The 23,370-nt window shown below is 41.0% G+C and overlaps 1 protein-coding gene across 3 annotated transcripts; it reads right to left on the reverse strand.

The window, feature by feature from the left end:
* Positions 1-2,267: 2,267 nt before the first annotated feature.
* meiob (meiosis specific with OB-fold) lies at positions 2,268-9,751 on the reverse strand. 3 transcript variants are annotated; one of them, XM_085283360.1, is made up of 14 exons: positions 9,661-9,751; positions 9,266-9,345; positions 9,045-9,102; positions 8,746-8,877; positions 8,511-8,583; positions 8,159-8,354; positions 5,867-5,967; positions 5,581-5,633; positions 5,296-5,391; positions 5,010-5,102; positions 3,569-3,713; positions 3,290-3,476; positions 2,990-3,076; positions 2,268-2,909 (listed from the first exon to the last, which is right to left on the reverse strand). In XM_085283360.1, exons 2-14 carry the CDS (start codon positions 9,320-9,322, stop codon positions 2,793-2,795), a joined length of 1,395 nt encoding a protein of 464 aa, XP_085139486.1. In that variant the 5' UTR covers positions 9,323-9,345; positions 9,661-9,751; the 3' UTR covers positions 2,268-2,792. The 3 variants fall into 3 exon arrangements, with proteins under 3 accessions (XP_085139486.1, XP_085139485.1, XP_085139484.1); XM_085283359.1 differs by lacking the exon at positions 9,661-9,751 and adding an exon at positions 9,482-9,614 and having other exon boundaries at positions 3,572-3,713; XM_085283358.1 differs by lacking the exon at positions 9,661-9,751 and adding an exon at positions 9,482-9,611.
* Positions 9,752-23,370: the final 13,619 nt, after the last annotated feature.

Raw genomic sequence — 23,370 nt, forward strand, 5'->3', positions numbered from 1 at the left:
GTGGGGCCGGGTGGCGCTGCTGCACTGGGCCCGGTCTGGATGGGCCTGGGCCCCCTTTCCCTGGCGGGTCGCGGAGTATGGGGGTGCCTACTGGGGTCAGCGGGGGAGCTGGCCCCAGGGAGGGGTCACTTGCCCCTCCCTTCCTTCCCTCCCCATCTCCAGCTGCCTCCCTCTTCCCGCTCCACCACAACCACCCACACATGCAGGGCCTTGGAGTAGGGGTATGTCACCAGGGTGCAGAGGAGGCTACCCCCCCCTCTGTCCCCTTCTGGCTGCCTCTGCCTCAATTTTATCCCACAACTTAGACATTCACATTACTCACACTCTCATTACACGTACATATAGGATCTTGGGGGTGGGCACGATACACGGAGTCCAAAGTACCATCAGGGTGTACACCCCACCCCTGGCATCGTTGCCCACCTCTCAATTTTAAATACACGTAGACATTGAGGGCTAGCAGGAGGGACCATGCGCTTACCTGCTGCTCTCTGGCAGGTAGCTCCAAGCCCTCCTGGGTTTTAAATGCACCTTAGAACACACATGCATCAACATTACAATGAGCGGGTGGAGGGAGGTTTGGAGTCTTCTCACCCCCATTCTCTGCGACCTGCTGGAGCAGGGGGGCTAGGACTAGGAGGAGGAGTTGGCCGTCCGACTGCGGTCTGGAGTGTGGAGCCTTCCTGCTGCTGCGGAGTCGGGGTGGTCTGCCTCCCCCCACCGCAGGGAAAAGGGAAACACCACCTGGGTCTGGGTGCAGTTCCCCCTCCAGGGGCGGGGGCACCTAGACCTGGTTTGTAGAGTACGCTTGGGGAGTGTGATCGTGTGTACAGCGTCTCTTTATGTCTGTCTCCACGTTGGTTGAGTGTGGAGTAAGTGCATATGAGAGCATGAGGGTGGGAATGGATGTTTGTGTCTGTGTGTGCCTGTATGTCTGTGTCTATATGTCAGGTTGGGTGTCAGGCGCCACCTCTCTGGGGACATCTCAGGCCCTCCAAGGTTTGGAGGCCTATCTCCCCCTACCACCACTTCCCCTGCCAGTGGCGGACCCCCTCAGACATCGGTGCGTTGGTGGTTCTTTGTGTCCGGGGATGGGCGTCCAGGTACACACCGGCTCACTCCTTGGCGGCCGCTTATCGGGGCCTGGAGCCTGGGGCTCGCTCGGGCCACTTCGGAGGTGGGGTGCCCCCGGCCTCTCGGCCTGGGGCTCGGTCACTCAGGCACGGCTGGCTGCCGGCGGAGCTCACGGGCGCGTCACTGCAACTCCCCCTGGCTTCTGCTCCGCGGCTGCTGAGTGAGCCCTCATCTGGGACTCTCCTCAGCTCTTTCCGGGACAGTGGCGCAGCTGCCCCTCTGTTGGTCTTCCTTGGTCTCTTGTGTTCTGGGGGCCTCTGGATGTCTGGAGTTTTGATCTCCTCCACACCTGCTTCATGCCCTGGAGGACGGGGCTGTGGCCCCCCCACACCCTCTAGCAGATTATTACATGAAGGAACCTTTTAAAAAACAAAAAACAAGCGCGTCCATGCTCACAGGTGTACACACGGGTGATCACACCCACAAACTACACCCTTTTTGGCTCCTACCTCAAAGCACACTGTGTTCTGTTGATCTTATGTGCTGCACAATAATGTTTAACATTTAGTATTTACTGTCATATTCCCATATATCATTGTGATGTTGTTTATTCTATTACTCTTGTTCTCTTCTGCTTGCTTTCTTTTTTCTTTCTCAGCAGGTGATCCAGGTGATTGATATATGCATTTTTTTTTCTCTGCCCGTTCTGTTGGTTTTTGTCTTTTGCCCTTCTCCCCCGTCCCTCTTCTCAGCTGTTTCTCTTTCCTTCTTTCTTTCTCCCCTTCTTTCCCCCAGTCAAGTCTGTCCCGTATTCAGTAAGTGAAAATAAAATAAACAATAAAAGGTGAATCAAATGGACCATTACGGCAAGGCTGGGATGGTCAGTTTGGTAAAGTAAATCCGTTGGGCATCTTTCTTTGCCTTTAGACAACAATTCTGATGGCAAAAGAGCCAAACGGGACAGGCCCAAAAAAAAAAAAAAAAAAGTCACTTTTTGGATCACTGGAGAGTTGGGTACAGATTATTGGTAATAGAACAGTACTGCCCTCTGCTGGTGTGCAGAAGTATGGCAATATTTCTTCTGCATGTTCATGCACCAAGTTTGGGTTTGATTGATTCCTTGTTTTGCAGTTTTTTAGAAAACTTGACAAATGAAGGCTAAAAAAAAGAAAACAAAAGACCAGAAAATCCATTATATTTTTATGACTCTTGGTCTGAAGAACAGAAAAACCTTTTCATCAACTAATGCATAAAATTCAGAGATTAAATGGTGTCAACTTGACTTAATTTTTTAAACAGAGCAGTACCTTATCTTTAAAAATGCCTCAAAAGTATGTATCACACACTTCTAGGGGCTCCAATGACTGAAGAACATGAAGAACACAGCTTATTGTCTAACTTGTGCATATTTGGAGATGTTTTGAACCCAGACTGCTCATTAGCTTTCATATAATGGAACATAAAAGTTGCAGTGTAAAACAGAACACATTAACATGGAGCTGATGAAGTTTAACAGCTTTAAAGTCAAACAACTTAGCAGCATGTTTATAAATAAATACTTTTACATAAATACATTAAATAATCTGGAGTCCTAATAAATAATTGGTAATAATTAAAACTCAAGGTGCACATGCATGAAAGCCTCTTGTTAACATGTGAGTCCAAAGACCAAACAGCAGGTGAGGCAGGAAGCTGAAACTTGTGAGTGAGGGTGCTGATCACAGGCGCTGCTGCAGCAGGGCAGACATGTGCTGCTTCACCTCTCCTGGATCTGCCAGCGAGCAGTCCAGGACCATGCCCCTGATTCCACTCTTCATCTTAGGAGAAGGAATGATCTACAGCACATGAGATTTTTTTCAACACTTTGTTTTTACAGCTAATAGCTTTTGCAGCTTGGTATCAAAAGCTAAGGTACCTTCACATATATTTTGCATCTCTCCAAAAGAAATTTCCACTTCATTGCAGTCCTCTCACCATCAGTCAAACTGATGAACTCCTCTGTCTGAATCAGATCAAACAGAAAAGGTGATGTGGCAAAGCTATCAACCACCGCCATTCATTTACTGGATTGTGGAGGTTCATCTGAGCAATAGCTACAAAATAAAGAATATTTACAGAATTTTGTAACTGACATCTGAGCCATACAGCACAGGTGTAGGAGCACAAGGTTTAGAACTGAGACTGGAGAATCGTCTTTCTATGAACTGATACTTACTGTACATCCCAGAGCCTTTTCTGCCACTGGGCTCCTGAGGCTGCAGGCGTGCAGAGTGCCGGTGTGGTCTGTGAAGTCCACCAGGAGATCAAAGCCTGTAGTGGCTGAAACAATCTGACCCTTTCCTGGACATAACTGGTTGGTGCAGCTGTTCAAGTCCTCAGTCACCAGGAATTTGCATTTCGAGCTGAAGCAAAGACAAAGCAATAAGCTGCTCTTTGTTCTTGTTCAAGGAAGTGGCTGTCATGGTTATAGTTAGTAAACAATGTGTGAATTTACCACCGTGTCTTGATGACTTTTGAAGCAGACGAGTCGAGGTCGAGCTTGGAGATGAAACTATATGTGATGCCAAATAAAGCCTCGGGATTCTCTCGGGCCTTCTGCATCAGCTGGCTCACTGTGTAAACGTCGGTGATGGACTCTACTGCAGACCAAAACAGCAGCATACATGTGTACTTAAAGGGCACTTTCTTAGGTACACCTGCTCAAAAGCTCATTAGCACACATCAGCAAATCACATGGCAGCAGCCTAATGCATTTAAGCATGTAGACATGATCAAGACGAAAGAGTGCCAAAGCACTTTAAGCACAAGATTGTTAGTTAATCATTTACAAATGAATATTGTCTGTATGGACTGCAATTTCCCCCCAAAACAGTGCACATGTAAAACTGTGGTGTTAAGCGATGCGGTTGAAAATTTGAGTGCGCCTAGCTTCAGTGCAACCATGGCAAAAAGTTAGTCTAGAGCCCTGCCATGGATGTGATGCCGGAAAATCTCCAGTAACTGTGTGATGTTGTCATTTCGATATGGACCAAAATCTCTGAGCAACGTTTCCAGCAACAATTACGGTGGTTTTGAAGGAAAATGGGGTTCAACCAAATTACTAGCAAGGTATACTTAATAAACTGTCACAGTCTGCAGTCTTTATACAAAGAAAATCCTGATGTGTTTCCACTGCAAAATAAAGGAGGCAGGATACTGATATACTAAATATTAAAAAAAGAAATTCCTCCTCAGCAATTTAATCGGTGGGAAAACATGTTTTTGGACTGGTAAGTCATATTTTCTATGTTGTTTAACACATCTAGATGTGGGGAATTAAAGCTAAAACTTTTGATCTCACACTCGCATGTCTCAGTGAACGGCAAAATCAAAAATGTATTGGCATCATAGTCTAAATACCTCCTCTGGAAACACTCTTAAAGCCTGAAAATCTTTACACCAGAAGGTCTCTATGTGGACTGAGAAAAAAAATAAAATAGATGAACTATTGGTTTTCATTTTCAAGAAGAAAAACAGCAGCTAGAAAAACAGCAGCTAGTGTAACTGTGTGGCTTGGTAATGTGCTTTTAATGAGGAGCTGAACTGACTGTGCTACCACTGGTCAGTGATGGAGGTCTAAGCCACAAGTTAGCCGTACTCGTCTGTCGGATCCTGTTAGTTTTGCTCTTTTTAGGGGATTTACCAAAAGTGGGGAAAATGACTTTATGATTTGATAATAGCATCTTGCATTCACCTTTTAAACTTTCCTATATGCCCTCTGTAACTGAAAATATAATTATTTTATATAATATAATCTTTTGCTTAAAGATCCAAGACAAAAGCAGGGGAAATAACAGCTTCTGATGCCTCAAATTCAAAGAGTCTTTTACATTTAGATGGGCAGACTGACTTATATGAATATGGGGAAGTCATGGCAGGAACTCATTATAACTTACCAGGGACATCCTCTGACATGTCATCTTGATCCAGAGCTCCAGACTCTGACACTTCTTTAGCATAACTGAACAGCAGGCTGGCCTCTCGGGTGTCTGAAAACAAATTATGATTGACTCTAGCATGTTTCTCTCCCTGCACAGCAGGAAGGAAAGCTCCATTTCTTTCACTGTCTACCATGACTGATTGGTTGTCCAAAACCAGCATTTCAGTCTTGTTTTAATCAGTTACACCATTTAAATCTCTATCAGAGCCTGTGTTTTTTTAAGTGCCGCTGTGATCTCTTACCAGGATTGACAGTGATAATGCTTTTCGAGTTAACAGTTGCCACCATGCCGCTGCGAAAGCTGTCAAAGCTGATCTTCGCGTCGGCTATGAAGAGCACTTGGAATGAAGAAAAACAGTTGAAACAACAGAAAACCATCTTAAACGCAAACACGCGGTTGGATCTCAGGTAACCACCGCTGTGTTTGTCTTCAGCACAGTATGCTAATGGGACATGACGAGCAGGAATAACAGTTAAATAAAGATTCATTTCTGCGGCGGAGAAAGAGCAGCAGCCCTCAAACCTACCCGTCTCCCTGGGTATCAGAGGTTGCATGAGCTGAATGGCTTCTCTGTCCCAGCTGTGAGTGAGACAGAGGTCAGGGAGTCACACAGGGGAGAGCACAGTCAAAAATCAAACACACATGTAGTTCAGAGGGGCAATCTAAGACGTTGTATCGCTAATGTAAATTTGTGGTCGCTTAAGGAGACACAGCGGTGATACAAAAGGCAGTAAAGATGGAATATGGCACAAAAGCAACAGAAGTAATAAATCTACGTTCATTTTCCAAATTAATAAATGCCTTTGACACACCAGACGAGGGGGAAGGATAAGACGGAGTCATCAAAGAGCCTCACTTCCAGCCTCTGCCCTCTGCGTCCGTCTGAAGTGGTGAACTGCTTTGTGTCTCCGATCTGAAAATGCAAACACGGTCGCTTGAAGTTCCTATCACACTATCTCCCTTTCATGTGACACTGAGATCAGGGCGGGTCTGGCCCGTGTGTGAACTTTGGGGCCATTATGGTGAGCTGGTATGTTCCAAAACCAACAACCATTCACCATGAAACCACACGCACACAAACACAGACACAGTGTAGGCTAATTGACAATTTATAAGATGTAAATGAAAACTCAACTTATTTGATCGCTCACTCATCACACTCATACACATCAGGGTTCCCACCACAGCGTCTCTCTGACAGGTTATGTGGCTTTTCCGTGACTGACTTTAATAATCCAACATCGAGCCACTTTTTAACAACCCTCCCTCTCTTTTCTTGTTAAAGTTGTTTTTCAGCTCAGGAAACTTTTAACAGACTATTTTCCACCATAGTTCAGTTTATGGTAGAGGAAAAAACAAAACCAAACAAACACCATCTAATCAATGTGGGAGCAAAGTTGGAAAATACATATTTTACTAACTGAAAACCACCTCTTAAAATATGAATACATTTAATATACTCAAGTTTATATGATTGCAATCTGTTACTTGACAAAGAATCTACTAAGCACGTAAACATGCTATAAATGTTTCTACTGAGCGTTTTTTACTTTATTGCATTGTCTTTGGAAATCTAAATTTTTGAGCACACTGGGTCAAACCAGGTCAATAAGAATTTGGTTGATTATCGTTTATTTATTTCTTCTTTAGTGTCAAACTAAGTTTACACAACCTGTGATGCTACAGAACAAATAAACACAGGCTTTCAGTTCAATGTGAAAATCCTAGATGATTTTCAGAGAAGTTAACCATCTGACCTTAATCTGGAGGTTGACGTCACTGAGATTTGAGATCATATGAGATTTTTAGTAGATGCACCTATGGCATGCATTTCAAAATCCTGTGTTACCTGGTTCTCGAGTTATCACATTCACAACTTTGGGTGTCTAACAGGTGGCCTTTTACAGCTGAGGGGCAAAAACTATGTTTAGCAGATGAACAGTATCTGAGAATCTAGGAAACAATCCAGAAAAGACCTGACAGAGTATCTGAGAAACGCTTGATCCATCTACAGTTCACTGAAGCCTCATCAGAAATGGTCTCAGTGCAAGTGTCGCTGTCAAGAAACAATTCTTAAGGAAGGTAAACATGGAGAAAAGGCTGAGGTATGAAAATTACACAAGAACTGGACTAAAAGCCCAACAGGTCTTCTGGAGTGACAAAGACGAATTTGAAATGTCTGGTTCAAATCATCATCAGTAACACTATCAGTCACAGACTGGCCTCTCCAGAGACCCCACCTCAACATTATTACAGCAGTGTGCGATCATCTTGATGAACAATGGAACAATTGGCAGCCAGTTTTGAAAGTCCTTCCAGAAGCCTGGAGAACTGTTCCTGACTACAAAAAGAAGGAAAGCTGCCTAAGAGAGTTCAGTGTTAAAGACTGACGATGAGCAGTGGCACAAAACTTTTGCACGCTAATATAGAAAGAGAGAACGTTTTCTTTCCCACTTAAAGAGTCTTTAAAATGCCATTATGGAAAACTGGGAATGCTTTTGGAAAGGTCATTGCCTATTTGATTGCTGAGAATTTGAATATAGAATAAAAACTACTGTAATAATTAAACTGTAAATATATAGCTGCCAGGATTTAGCCACAAAACAAAATCCAGAAAAATGAGTTCAATAATCAACATTTTATGCCACATTCTGGCCACATTTTTTTTTAAAATAATCATCTTACAGAGACATTGACAGCAGTTTTTTAATCTTTAAATAGTGCAAGCTAAGCTACTGAGAGTAAATTTTCATTTGACATCAGAGTGAAGTTAATCTTGATACATGTCATTTTTCAAGAACTCAAATATTTATTTCCCTAGTTAGTGTAATGTTCATTGCCTTTACTGCACATTGCAGCAGTGTTCTCAGATTTGTCCATGCATGTATAGAAAAGCATTCTGGGAAAAACAGGAAAAAACACACTAACCTCAGTAAAAGCAGGTGAGGTGGGGTCATGAAAATTTCAGCACAATAAATATGTAAATAAAAAGTCTTTGTGATTAACAGCTTTCAGCACTCTACACAAAACCTTAAGTGTATAAAAGGGAACTTTTCTCAAACTCCTGTGTAACACTGAGCGACTGAAGCCTTAAAGTGTCCTACCGATTTTACAGCAGCAAGTATATTTATCACCGAACCATCCAGCTTTTGCCCGTTGGCCACTATGTCTCCCAGAGAGTAGAAATCTCTGGAGTCCTTAACAGGCAGGTGAATCAATGGCAGCAGTCTGTCAATGGTGTCCATATCAGCACACAGACACACCTGGGAATGAGCCTCCGTCACCAGCAGCCTGTAGTGGCTGAGACAGCAGATGCTATCATTACACATTACTCCCTGTTACACCGTGCTTTGCACAGTGTTACATTATGTTTGCCTCACTTGCCATCAGCTACCTAAAAGCACAGTAAGGAGAACATGCTTCTTAGATACCATCTGTCTTAAAATGCTAAATTACCTCGGTGTTGCAGGACAAAATCGATCTCCTTTCTCCAGGTCTTTGGTGGCAACTAAAGGGTTTTCAATTGTGACTGGAAAGGAAGAAAAAGAAGCAGTTCTGTTTCCAAGCATCATTATGTAATTTCTATAGGCAAGAAATACATTAAAAATATTTCAGTTTATTAAAAAATTACTTTAATCGGGAAAGAGGACAGTAAAAGAAATCTACACAACTTTGAGAGAGACTTTCTCACCACAGTCCCCAATGTTGAAGCTGCTGGCCAGCCCGTTGACATAGGCATCATTTCCCCAAGTGCTCACGTTGATGAAGAAGTCCGGAGAGTCTTTAACAGTGAAGCCAAAGGTGAATCTGTCCATACCAATATCTGTATTTCAGAAATGGAGGGTTAGTGTAGTGATGCAGTTCAACGGAGAAAAAAAGAAACCTAAAAATCACCACCAGGAGAGGGCGCTGGTGTACAAGACACTGAAGTGCAGAGGAGGAATATTGAAAATAATGATGCACTGATAGAGATACAGCCAGGATACGAACTTTTTCTGTCAGGGAAGCTTTTGACGTCAGTTTTTCCAATGATGATGCCTGCCACTTTCTGGAAAACATTACAAGGACAACGGGAGTGCATTATACTATTTAATTAAACTCGCTAAAACAAGCCTGAAAATGCACTGGGCTACATTAGGGTATAAGCCCTAGGAGAAAAAAAAAAGAAAATAAAGGACATGAAGTTAAAAAAAAAAATCAGTTGAACTCACTGAATGAGAGATGTTGGGATGCAGCTCAGAGATAGCGATATAGGTGTGAGCAGCCATTTTGTTTATAACCTCTGCACAGCCTATAAATAAAAAAAATAAAAATAAACAGAAGTCAGGAACTGGGCTTCAGCTCAACCTCTGCAAGACGGTTTCTACATCAGCTCTGAATACACTAAAACACAGTGAGTAATGTGTAAGAGCTACATACATACATACATTTACTAGCTAAATTTAACTTAATGCAGTAATTATATAAGTAGCAAGCTAACGCTGGATTATTTTTAGTCATTTTAACGCTAAATTTGATTCAAACAGACTAATATTACAGTTCTACTCTAGCCTTAATACTAATTAATTTAAAGCTCAGCATGTTTTTTGCTGTCTGCGGTTTTTACCTGTCTCCAGCAGTTCTCTTGTCACGTGACATAAGATTTTCGCGGTGAAGCTGTTGCACGCGACGGAGCTTTGATGCTGCCTTCATTGTTGCTGGAAATTTCTGCATTAATACAGCTGCGTCTTCAGGCTACAATACACACACAAACGAAAAAAAAAGACTTAAAAATTACCTTTCATAGTGGCATACATTAGTAAAACGTAGAGAACAACTGTTAGTGTGAAGTAGGAGTTTTCTTTATTATTTCGTAATAAAGGCTTTATGCCGGTTAAAATCACATAAGACTTTACTGTCATTGTACCACTATCACATGGTCACCGCTATTAGGTTGTGCTAAAAAAAACAACCCAATAAATAATCAAATACAAATAATACTACTACTAATAAATATAAAAGTCTTAAATACTGTCATATAAATAATCAAATGCAAACATAAAATATTTATATATAATAATAATATAATAACACACACAAATATATACATGCAATATTATTCAAGTCTTTTAGCAGCTTCACTTCACTGGTCCCCTACGATGTTGGTGGCCCGGTTTGGGCAGTGGGGCTTGAAGATGTCACTATTGGAGTTGCTGGATCCCAATGATTTTCTGGGTCTCCTTGGCAATCCTCTGTAGTGCCTTCTGAGCCGGTTCTGAGGTAACCCAACCTTCCTCAGGTTCCTCATGAGATCTCGGCGTTGCTGAGCCTTGACAGTGACAGCAGAGGCTCAGGATCCTCTGAGAAGGGGACACTGAGGAATTTAAATCCAGAGATACTATCAACAACATGGATGTTGACATTTAGTAACTAACTAACTTCTTTTCAACTAAGCATAGCCCAACAAGCAACAAAATATGTACGTGCTACTGAACTCCTCATTAGTTCAACTTCTTTATTCAGAAAATACAAAATGAATTAAATTTATTTCCCCAATTTAATCATCATTTTTCATGCTGATAAAAAACACTGACTGTTACTATAATTTAAGCAAATCATTACTGTTTCACCTTTCTGCACTTTAAACCTACTCTTTCTCAATTTCACTAACTGATCAGTTGCATTAATCTTGATTTCGTAATAACGAACACAAACCAGGCTCTATTCACCTAATGTTTTGTTAGTCACTGTTTAATGTTGCGCAAGATGAAATCTACAGTTTCAACACGCATTCAGTGTGGTAAACACCGATACAGCTGCGCAAACATGCATTGAAACAGGAGTAACAATGAAATTGCAAAGGCCACAATGACTGAAAGCTGTCAGTTATGCACACTGAAACACGCACACGTTTTATTTGAGTCATCTGTTTGTGTCTTTGTACCTTAGACTTTAATATTAGCTTGATGATCCTACCCAGCTATCATTCACAACATGGGATTTGTGCTCAGACAGCCATGCTGAGATTAATTTGACAGCTTCCTGGTTTGTTTTGATAGCACAAAGCCGTGTTTGACATATGATACTGTCTCATGCACCTAAGCAGGAATCAAAAGGTGTAACAGTAAACCCTCATTCAGCTTCACAGAGCCCTTGCTCATTTCCTGTGTTGACTAATCCTCACAGTCGGATCAGATAACTGATCCCTGTGACTAATGTTGATTTTTCAGACAGTAATGTCTCTGGTGATGTGATTTTATGGCTGCTGCTAAAAAAAAGAAGAAAAAAAAGAGAAGGCGGGGTACAGTAGCAGTTATGTGCGTAATAACAGAGTAAGAAAACAGCTAACACAGGTAGATTATACCTGAGCAGATAGCCTGATGTGTAACTATCAATCAGTGTATTCGTGAGCTTTGTATAATCTTGTGTAATGTTAAACTGAAGTGGTTAAATGCATTGAACTTTTATCTACACAAAAAGGAATCGATTTGCTTTTTGCAGCAGCGGCAGGCTATTCAAATGAAAGAAAAATTTCAAATTCTAATTTCATTAGGGTTTTTCTGACTAAACTTGGTGAGTCCATTAATCAAAGCACTGTAAAGTGTCATCAGATAAATCAAGTGAAACTTACTGTTGGTTTGATGAATTATTCATAACGAATTCACCTGTCATCAATCACACGCCGATCAAACGTTCAACTGGTTCTTTTGACGTAATTTGAATAAACTATGTAAATGTCTATACCAAAAGCAGTCAGCTAAGGTCTTGCTTGTCACCTTCCAAAAACCTGACTTTATGCAGAGCCGAGCAGGATGTCGCATGCACGCAGTCGCCGCAGGAATGTGCTGTGATCGCGTGGCCTCTCTGCCTCAGGTCGGCTCCCCAGAGGGCCTGCAGCCGTGTGGCCACTAATCAACTATTAATCCATCATCTCATGTGAGCTCCTTTCTGTAGATGCGCCATGCATCTCAGTGCATACAGCACATCTATGTTTACTGTCATCAAAAGGACAGTTCAAAGTTCATAAAGAATGTCTGTAGAAAACAAGAACGATAACTGCAATAATCAGAGGTGATGCTGCTTAGAAACAGATATTCAAATGGACAATAACGTTCATGCAGGAAATTTCATATCTTGCAGCTGCTGCATCAGTTACTGTCCTGATGAACTGTCATGATTAATTCAAGAAAATTGCTTTTCTAGATTCATATTAATCTGTAAACTTACAAAAAAAAAAAACTGTTCAAACAGCACATTTAAAAGCTAATTTCATAAAGAATAATGTCCATGACTGTAAATACTCCACCAGCTTAGCTTTTGCTTACATCTCGCATGCTTCAGTGTTTATCTATTGAGCATCTTAACAGACTGAAAAGGCTCGTGCTTCACATGATTCAGAATCAAATGCATTAGAGCTCAGGCAAATAAATACATTTAAAAAAACAAATGTAACTACATGGTAGTGCAACTATAATAAGTTTCTCATTTTAGATTTGCTTAAATTTTCCAAAATCAGGAGTCAAAGTCATTTACAGGTAAAAATTATTTTTCACCTCTACAATTTACCTCTTTTGAAAAGGTCAAAGAAAGTTATGAAAATACATAAAGTAACATGAATAAAAATATATTTGCATTGAAAAGGTATAATTAGGAAGACGTACATTATGACTCAAAAAGATATTGGGGTTTTTTACATTAAAAAAATTATCTGAGCACGTAAAATGTGATACAATAATATATCTATAGAGCTGTTTTACTCAGTGGTGAAAAGTTGTGTAAGCTTCAACCTCTAAATACTGCTCAAAATTTAATGTTAAAAAAACGGTGCCCAGTATAATCAAAATAAATTAAATAAGGCTGACAAGAACCTGCAGATTGTTTTTTCTCTTACAGTACTTGGATTTTTGTATTTAAGTATTTTTACATTGTGGTATTGCTATTTAGAGCAGCTCTAAAGCTCTTCCACTTCTTTCACAGCAGTCTCCTGGACCTTATGTAAAGGCACCAGACAGGAGATTTATAGTTAAACTGCAAACCATGTATAAAACATGAGAACACTGGAGGGAGTAAAACCACCACAGACCTGCTTGGAGACCAGGCGACACAAAGACAACACAAAACCAAGTTGAAATCCTTTAAAATTGCAGAGATTCAGAAGTGCAGATCTGTGGCACCTTCATATATCCTGCATGCATCAAACAGCAGAGGTTCACAGACTGATGGTTTGATTGAAATGACCTTTTGCAATCAGGAAGTGAAAGAGCCGGTGTTTACACTATATCCATATGTTTGGTAATGTACCAAAAAATCCTGTACAGGGTTTTACATTGCTGCAAAATGCTTTACAGGAAGTGGGTAGACAGGTTGTAGTATTTAGATGGTTTGCACTCACGTGTGAGAAGGTACCCATGATTGTACACATGCGAGACAAGGGAGCCATTGTTTAAAAAAAAGGAAAAAATGGGACCAATCCTCATTATTTTATTGTATCTGACCATTAAAACATATTGTTCTGCGCATGGTGAGCAATATCTTGGCATAACTCAGACTTCAACATCCAGCTATAGCTTTTGCAGTCGCTGGCAGGATCCTGAGCAGTCTTTATTGGTTTCCACAAGTGGAAGACGTCCAAGCTACAAGTATGCGTACACTGTAATTTCCCTGCCACCTGTGTGACTGACTATGGTGGAGCTGCTGCTGCTGAGCCACTGGGCCTGCTCAAAGCCATCAGATCTGCCCAGCTCTGGTAGAACAATGCGCTCCGTCTCCTCGTCCTCGTGCCCAGTGAGATGGGGATGTGGAGGAAACTTTAAATGATGTTAATAACATGCTGTTGAAAAGCAACACGAAGACTGAAATCGGTGGCATGCACGCATGATGTCAGCTCTCATCATTATGCCACCATGAGGTAATGGGAGGAACACTGCGGCGTTTGTCATGCGATTGCTTCGGCTGGCTTTTTTGATGTGCTGTTAGCAGATTTAAAGTCTTGTTTTTCAGATTAAACTTTGCAGGAGTTAGTTAGAGAGGAAGCATTTCAGTACAGCGAAGACTGAAATACTGATGAGGAGGAAATAGAAATATGAAGGAAAGGAAATTTGTTGAATATTACAGCACAACAGGAGCTTTTATGAAACTGTTTTCACAAAACCGGTTACACCACTTACACACCCAGATCACGGGTGTTTTCTGTTTGTGAGGCTTGCTCACTTATGGCCTTTATCCCATTTGTGGTGTGCTGACTCACAGGTTTGACTGGACAGGTGAAGAGTATAAGCAAAACTTCATCAACCATTTTTCATTATTGAAGTTAAACCAAAATGTGACTATAGAAAGGCTGTTTTCTGCAAAAGAAGTTTCTGTTTTCGAGGCTGTGCGCCTTTAATTTTTTCTGTGAACGCAATCAATTGTAAGATTTTATTTAGTTAGGTCCAAAAATATTGGTTCCGTTTAATCAGGGTTTGGGTTATAATAGAGTATACAGTGTGGTTACAGTGATTAACATGTGGTTCGGGTTATGGAAAGGTTGTGACTAAAAATAATTTTGAAATATGAAACGACGAGGCTGTATAGAAGAAGGATGTAGCTGCAGTGATGTCACTGGTTTGTAGACTAATTAAAAAAAATAAAATCCTGCTCCGTTAATGCATCAGTAGCAAAAACTGCACCTAACATAATGGAAATTAATTTTTTAAAAAGGAGCTTTTCCAGGAGCCTGCAGACTTTAACTTCATTTTTCTGACTTTAAGACTCACATATTTCTATTTGAGTGTTTTTAAAGTCCCGAATACTTCTTCCACTTCTCTGTAAAGGCACCAGACAGAAGATTTATAGTAAAACCATGCAAACCATGCATAAAACATGAGAACAGTGGAGGAAGAACAGACACCAAAGATCCCCTAAAAGACATGACGGCACGAGAACAACACAAAGTCCAAGTTCTTTAAAGCTGCAGTGAGTCAGAGACTGTGACATCTATTCCCTGCATACATCTAATAGCAGATTTTCACAGACTGATGATTTGGTTGAAATTACATTTTGTAAACAGCGAGTCCATGTAGTGGGTAATGCATAAATGCAAGAAAAGAACTTGAACAATACCTCAAGTTTACAGCTTTCACTATTTTTCGTAGTCCGATGATTAGAACGAAGAGGCTGGTGGGAATGCCATTATTTCTGATGGCAGCTGGTTAGAAGTCGCCAATATCTGTTGAAACAGCCCAGAAAAACAGACAAACCAGAAATACTATGTCTGGAGTCCATGCAGTACTAAATCTTTTTCCTCATATGTAATACGCAAATGTCTGGTATGAAGTTGTGTGACTTGGAGCGAGTGTGTCTTTTCAGGTTATATGAATGAATATTTGCGTGTGTGTGTGTGTGTTTTGGGGTTTTAATATCAAGTCAAAGGGCATCACTCAGTTCAAACTTTTTATCCTCTAGGACAAAACTCCGGCCTGATATACAGCCACTGTCAATTTAATGTTACCCAGAGAGATTTTTCATCCATTCATCATTTTAACTGTGGAAAGACCTGGAGCTGTACTTCAGCTACATCAAAGCCAGTGCTGCTGTCCCAGTCCATCACAAACGTCCTCACAATATCCACTGCTTAGGTAGTTCCCCTCAGACAAACCCTGACAGAAATATTGCGCCCTAGATTTGACCCCAACGCTTTCAAATTAAGAAAGAGCCCCTTTTATTTTTTTTTATTTTTTTTGTTCCTCAAATATGTGAGAAACACATTTCTTCAATTATTGCCGAGTGATATATGAAACAGAAGCTTTCTTTTCTGTGCTGCATGTGTTCCACTGAACAATGAAATCATTATATTGTGGAGTAAAATGGCACTGAGCAGAACACAGTTTCATGCGTTATGACAATAATGCTATTTATTATTGTTTAATGATTTCAGTGTTGCTTTGATTAGGTGCTGATTTTTTAGCATGTGGAACCAATGTCCTATATAAAGAATCATCTGTACTGAGTTGAAATGCAGATAAACTCTTTCTGTATTATTTACAATGGAAAACAACTTTTCACTGATTTCCTTGGAATAAAAATCAAAAAGACTGGGTATCTGGAACGTTTTGGGGATGAGTCATTTGTATTTTTTTTTTTTTTTGCTCAAAAGCAGAATGATCAAACTGAAATTCACATCCTCTAATTTACTGGTGCCGTGGTTAGAAATCTTCAGCCTAGAATCTTATTGTAACAATTCAAAACAAAACATGAATCCCACATAAGTTTTTCGATGCCTATCTACTGTTTATGTTCATTGCGTGGTGCGTTCAAGCGTTGCACTTTCATTCTTCTCCGTTTTGTCATCGTTACGATCTGTTTTAAGGATTTAATATGAGGAAAAACAGAAACATTCATGTTCTGAGTTTTCAGGGGCCTCGTTGTTCTGCCCCTTAACAAGAGATACATTTTGTCTGCGCTGTGCTTATTTCTAGAGTCCAAGCGTGTCTCTGCAAAGGACATTGAGTAGAGTCATTAGGTTTCCTCTGTTTGTGCTTATGAGTCACATCCATTAAAAATCAATTCTATCCACTGAGAAGCAGCTTCATCCATCAGAAACCAATTAATTCATCAGAAACATTACACTTTTGGATCTACATTGTTTTAAGTTATCTGCCCAGTTTCCAGTGACTGACTGAAAAGTTGTCAAGCATTGGATGTGTTTGCATAAAAGGGTCTAAAACACAAAAGTGCTTGTTGGCACTTTTGGAAATATGCTCACATAGTTCAGGTTTTGCCATGTGACCCTTGAACTCATCTGCCATTTTGAATATATGATGCAGTGGGGTCAAGTAAGGCCACAGGAAAACAGGTTGGTCAGTGATCCCTCTGGCAACCACCTGTTGCTCGGGCAACTTGCCTAGTTGATGAAAGGTTATTGGAGGTTTATGGCAATTGCAATGAGAAACTGGTTGCAGAGAGGTGTACGGTGTTGCACTGAAAACCTTGCCTTTGCTTTGGCTGTTAGCACTTTGCCAAGGTCGCTTGCATGGAAATGCCGACATGTCTGTAAACATCCAATATGCTGGTCAAGTCTTGAGCAATATCCAGGTGACATCCCGTGAGAACTCTAAAAAACTGACTTTTCTTTATGCAGACTTTAAGTCGTGTTTTGCTATATTACTTTATCTGCCTGCAAGACCAAGACATGCCACTCTAATCCCAAATCCTATTGGATGTCATTTAGGGCTTTTTTAAACCAAACTCTACCATTAGAGGGAAAAAGGCTCCGCCTCATCTGTCTCTTCTAGTCCTGTCTCTCCTTTGGATGCTAGTAACATCACATATGGAAGACATCACGCTGTTACAGAGCAGCTCTCCTCACCAAACACTAATAACAGTGTGGCTATGGGTTTAATAAAAAGGAATGGAACGAATTATGGCCCCATCCTAGTCAGAGCCATCATGTACTGCAGCGCATTAGTGTGGCCTCAGCAGCCAGACCAGACCAGCAGAGACGGGGAGGGGAGATGGGTGGGCGTGGGTGGGCGTGGGGGGGGCTGACTAGGAACAACCAGACTTTCCCAGCAATAACTAGTCAGACTCTTGGGGTTCAGTGCTGTGGTATTGAGAGGGGGAACACACAGAGAGATATAGGGAGAAGTCTGTGGGCAGCTAAAACACAGCCTCTGCCAGAGGTAATGGGACATCAAGAGGAGTTTGACAAAGGTTAAACTGAGTCTTCCAAATGAAATTATGAAAAAAAAAATCACGCCCATCTAGAAAAGTGAAAACATAGGAATGCCATGGGAATGGGAGCTAAGAACTTGCTATGTTCTTAGCTAAGAACTTAAGAATGAGAGGAAAAACAAGCAATCCAGAGCTAAGGGAATGTGAAAGTGAAGAGAACTCATGCTGCAGACAGGTGATAGACCCCGTCAGTGACCCCCATAACAATTTGGTTTGCAAGAAAAAAATATCAAAATGGAACATCTTCTGCTTCTTAGCCATTATTACTCTGCAAGGTTTGCTTAGTTTCCTCTTAAACACACACACACAGGTCTGGCACATCCCACAGGTGCCTCAATCTAACTCGAGTGAATTGACATGTGGGGAATTTTTGTTTTCTGGCAGGGTACATTATCCTGCTGAAAGAGACCACAGCCATCAGGGAGTACCGTTTCCATGAAAGAATGCTTAAGTCGGTGGCATGTGTCAAAGTAACATCCTCATGGACCCAGGGTTGCCCAGCAGAACATTGCTGAATGAGCACACTGCCTCTACTGGCATACCTGCTTTGCATAGTGCATCTTGGTGCCACACAGGTGCGTAATTTCCAGGGGGGTTATAACCCCCCCCAATAGTCAGACCCAACCAATATAACCCCGCCAATAAATTTATGTATTATCTTGCATAAATAGGTTGTTGATTTTCTTTACTCATTTCAGGTATTACCAGCAAAATACAGTGGAACCCTGACTTACGAAATTAATTCGTTCCAGAGGGTCTTTTGTAAGTCAAAATTTTCGTAAGTCGAATCACCTTTTTCCATCGCCTTTTGAGTGAGGCGATGCTGGCCTAGACGAAGTTCATGGTGGAGGAAGAGGTGGCGGAGGTGGTGGAGGCTGAAGAAAGCATACGAGCATCACTCGAATCAATTGCAGAAAGTTTTTTCGGCCCCATTATGAATGAACGATAGGCTAATTGCTAACTGCAACAACAATACATCTTTCACGTGGAACAGCGAAACGCAAGTACGAAAGCCAAGGGGTTATCACATGATTCGGAAGGCATTGTGGGCATTGTGGGCTCAGCCAATCAGAGCCAGCGGATTTCGTTACGTGGGCATTTTTCCGTTCCACGGGCAAAAATATTGCCGTTAAGTGTCTTCGTAACTTGAATCTTTCGTTAAATAGAGTCTTCGTAAGCCGGGGTTCCACTGTAGTTGCATGTTCAATCATCAGGGAATTTACCAAGATTTATTGATTTATTTAGACACAGATCTTGACCCCCACCCCCATGTTCAGCACAAACTTACTCTGATTGTGCCACATGTTCCCCAGGTAAGCAATTTGCACAGACCCAACCATCCATGTGATGAAAAGTGTATTCTCTGTATTCATACACGTCTCTATTAGAACCAGCATTAACTTTTTTAGCAAGTTAAGCTACACGGGCGATCCTTCACTCTCAATGTGCATCAGTGAGCCTTGGCCACCCATGACGCTGGTTTGCCACTGTTCCTTCCTTGAGCAATGTTTGATAGATACTGACCAGTGCAGATGGGGAACATCCTCACAAGAGCTGCAGTTTTGGAGATGCTCTCCCCCATCTAGGCATCACAGTTCGACTCTTGTCAAATCTCAAATCCCTACGTTTGCACATTTTTCCTGCTTCTCACATCAACTTTGAGAAGAAAATGTTGCTCCCTGATATATCCCACCCACTAACCGGTGCCATGATGATGAGATGATCAGTGATATTCACGTCACCTGTCAGTTGTCAGAATGTCTGATCGGTGTACACATCCATGTTTACCTTTTAGAATTCTCCTTTATTGAATTTGTTGGCTTGCTTGTTGAATTGATTGGTGCAATAATGTTACCAAATGTTGAACAGAAAAGCTACTTAAACAGCACGCTGCCCTGATGTGTCGAGTGCTCAGCATGCTGTGTGCTGAATACAAATAAAATAAAGGCTTGCTTGCAGAACTTTGATTTCTTTTTCCGTGCTCCACAGAGTATCGGTAATATAATCTGTACTGAATTTAACCAAGATCCACTGAATGTGTGTCAATGAGGTACTTTCAAAATTCTTCTTACGACTTTTGATTTGATTCAATTCATAATAATAATAACTTTTATTTGTATAGCCTCTTTGAAAACACGGTTACAAAGTGCTTAACAGTTTGAATTAACCCACACATCAAATGTAAGTGTAGATGTGTAAACATACAAGCACGCAGTCAAACATACGCTCTTAGATTAAATCCTGCATACGCCCTTCCATAGACACATCAGGAGAACAAGAGCCAAAAATAATGGGCAGAAAGCTTAAGGAAAAGCTAACCAATAAAAACGAGTTTTCAGCAGTCGCTTAAAACAAACCACAGATTCAGCCGACCTGATAGACTGAGGAAGGCTGTTACAAAGCAACAGATTTAAAATAAAGAGCGTGGGAACAGTTAAAACACCCTGCTCTGGAATGAGCAGCGGGTCTGCTTTTTGAGCAGGAGCCTGGTCATGTAGGGATTTATATGTAATTAATAGAAAAAACGGCAGTACTCCATCCAGGTGCATCCACAGAAAGAGACAGAAACACACATATATCCACGTTTTAGAAGAAGTAATACAAGTACACACACCTCTGACACAGTTTTCGTTTTATTAAATCGTTAGCCTGCTGCCCCCACAGATGATCTGACCTCTTCCTTGCTCCTTGTGTGTCCCCGTCTCATCTGCGAGTGGATTATGGAAGATGCATGGAGAGCATTTTTGAGTGCTTGCACCACTTGTTTGGGAAAGAAAATATTACTCTTTGACATGTGAATATAAATTCTATATATGGCACTGTGGAGCAGATATAATGAGGAAAACACACAATAGTCACAGAATTTATGTATTTGTTTATTTATTGCTGGTGAAGCTTTCCACATGCGGATTCTTATTTGTCAAGATCATGGAGACATTCTGGCTCCCAGCTTACATCTTTATTTTGCAGATTTTCACAGAAATCCCAGCAATGACCCTTTGGCTTTAGCATATTTCTTTATGTAGTGGTCTCTGATTAAAGAGCTATTAAAAGTGATATATTGCACTAGTCAACATAACATAACAGATATTAACGTATAGTAGCTTTGCCGTGATTAATGTTGCCCTTAAATAGAGCAGATGAAGACGAGCAGAGCAGCTGGGAGCGAGAGTGGCTGCTTTTACTTCATGGGTGGGCAGATCTGGTCCTAACCCTTGTCTCTGTATGCAGTGACATGTCTGTCTTTAGCTCGGCTGCCACTGGAGGAGGTGACAGGTTAGTTTAGACCTACAGCACAGAGGGAATCCTAATGGCTCCATCATGATGTGAAGGCAGCAAACTTATGTTTAGTCAGTGGCAGTCAGGGCTTCTTCTCACTCAAGACTTAAATTCAGCAATTTTGCCACCATCTCCTTCTCTGTTTAACTGGGTTTTGCCACTCGATACTGCCTTCTATACCAGCTCACAGTCATGTCTGTCTTTAAAACCGGCCTGCTTTATTGAACCTACATACAAGTCTGTTATATTTGGATCAGGAGACACCGGCTCGCCTGATTTGCTCTCCCCACCTAAGTCGTTTTCCTCTTCACTGTCAGTGACGTTATACTTTGGACCACCAGAGTTGGACTTCTGGTATTCCACTCTGGCCTTGGGTTACCTACATTATATGTAAGAATAATTTGATGTAGAAGGATTTTCCCTGAAAGAACTCACTGCTAATCAATCCTGTCAGCTCAACTGGTTAACCCAAATGCTACTGCATACTGTACGATTTAAAAGAATAGCAGGAATGGTCACGGACTGTTCAGTAAATACAAATTTACTCACATTATTGACCTGAAAGCTTGTGCATCTAACAAATTCTCTGCTAAAATTCTCTGCTACTAACAACACAGTGTCTGTGTAATTGATTTCCTTTAGGCCTTATGACTACTCCAGTGACTCTGACTATTAAACCCCAGAGAGCTACAGTCTGAAGGGTGGATGCTGCAAATGCAAAGGCATGTCAGGCTGACCAAAGATACATCTGCGTTGTAAAAAGATATATTAACTCAGCCGCGCATGTGTGCACAGGAACACTGCATGCACATGCATACACACGGAAAAAATCACATTCATCTTCTCACCGTCCTTGTAATTGTGGCTACGTCAATAGCATATTACACCTTTTCCTTTAGCTGCTTATTGAGCAAGCCTGCAGCAAATGTTCATGTGTTGGTTATAATGTGATCTATTACCTGTGCCCTAGTGTCAGGCTCTAAGATCAGGGCGGTAGGACTGGGATGTGTCGCTATGGGCTGGGGGTTGGGAGGATTATGGTTTGCCTATAGATCTCTGGGAATGTGAAGAGCCACTGGCTCAGATGGACACTTTATAGCATATGAGGCATGTTGTTGTGGCTTGGATAGGATGTATGGGTTAGTTTTTAATCAGTATAGATTTCTAAAGGCTGATAATAAAAATGAGGGTTTTCTATTTAACATTATATTTTAAACTTTAAACTTTTCTAACACTGGAATATTTCTAACATTTTGAGTTATTTTCCAGTGTTAGAAAATCAGCACTGCTCAGTGTTAGCCATTGTTAATCTTCAAAACTGACTAGGTTACTTTTAAACATATAACACTGTCAAAAGTGTTAATTTAACACTCAACAGTGTTGTATTTAACACTCAGAGGTGTGGACCCATATAGACACTCTCCAGTGTTAATTTAACACTGGAGATTTTGCTGTGTAAGCAAGCTAGAAGACTGGCAATCTTGCTGGGTATCCAGTTAGTTACGGAAGCAACACATTAACAAGAGAATTCTGAGTTAAACCAAAGTTACTTTCCCTTGTAACTAGTTACTCTGAAAGTAACGAGTAACTTGAAGTAACTGAGTTACTTTTGATAGAAGTAACTAGTAATGTAACTAAGTTACTAATTTAAAGTAACTTACCCAACACTGGCAACAATCTCTCTCTTTATCGCTGTATATCTTCACCCCCTCTGCAAACTAATGTCCCTAAATCCCAAGCTGGTCAGCCTCTGTGTTCATCTTTTTTTGAGTGTGTGACATGCTCCTTATTGAACAGTGACCCATAAATCTCTGACCTCCTTGCAGCCTCTGAGTAAAGCACTCTGATATTAAATAATGAGACTCAGGGAGGTGATGTGGTCCTCTGTCAGGCCCCCCAGGGATGAGATGTGATATTGTTCCCATATCTGCCTCCAAAGTGGGAATTAACTATAGTCTGGATCCCAGCAGCACACAAGAAGAACACTGTCTCCAATTTGTTTGAGTAACCACTGTAGATAATAAAGCACGACGATCTTTTCTCATGCTGAGTCGTAATATTTGCTTAGACTGAACTACTCTGTGAGAAAACAGTGAGTCAGCATATTCTTAATCTATAGCGATAAGTTGGTTTTTTTCTTAATCTGTTGTGTGGCCTCTGATGAAAGCAAGAGAAATATACCTGAAGAAGAATATAATGTCCTAAAGAATTCGCTGGCTAACTTCTAGGGCTTCTGGTGTAGTCAGATCGTTATTAATGTATTTTTGTTTAGTTTAGTTTAGTTTTTAGACTTTTTCAAAATGCAGATAAATTAAATAAAAATGCAAAGTAAACAGTTTGCTTCAAG

The sequence above is a fragment of the Mchenga conophoros genome, linkage group LG8 (assembly GCF_057382185.1).
Source record: "Mchenga conophoros isolate Kocher_MC1m ecotype Shallow Benthic linkage group LG8, M_conophoros_male_GT1.1, whole genome shotgun sequence".
Classification (NCBI taxonomy): domain Eukaryota; kingdom Metazoa; phylum Chordata; class Actinopteri; order Cichliformes; family Cichlidae; genus Mchenga; species Mchenga conophoros.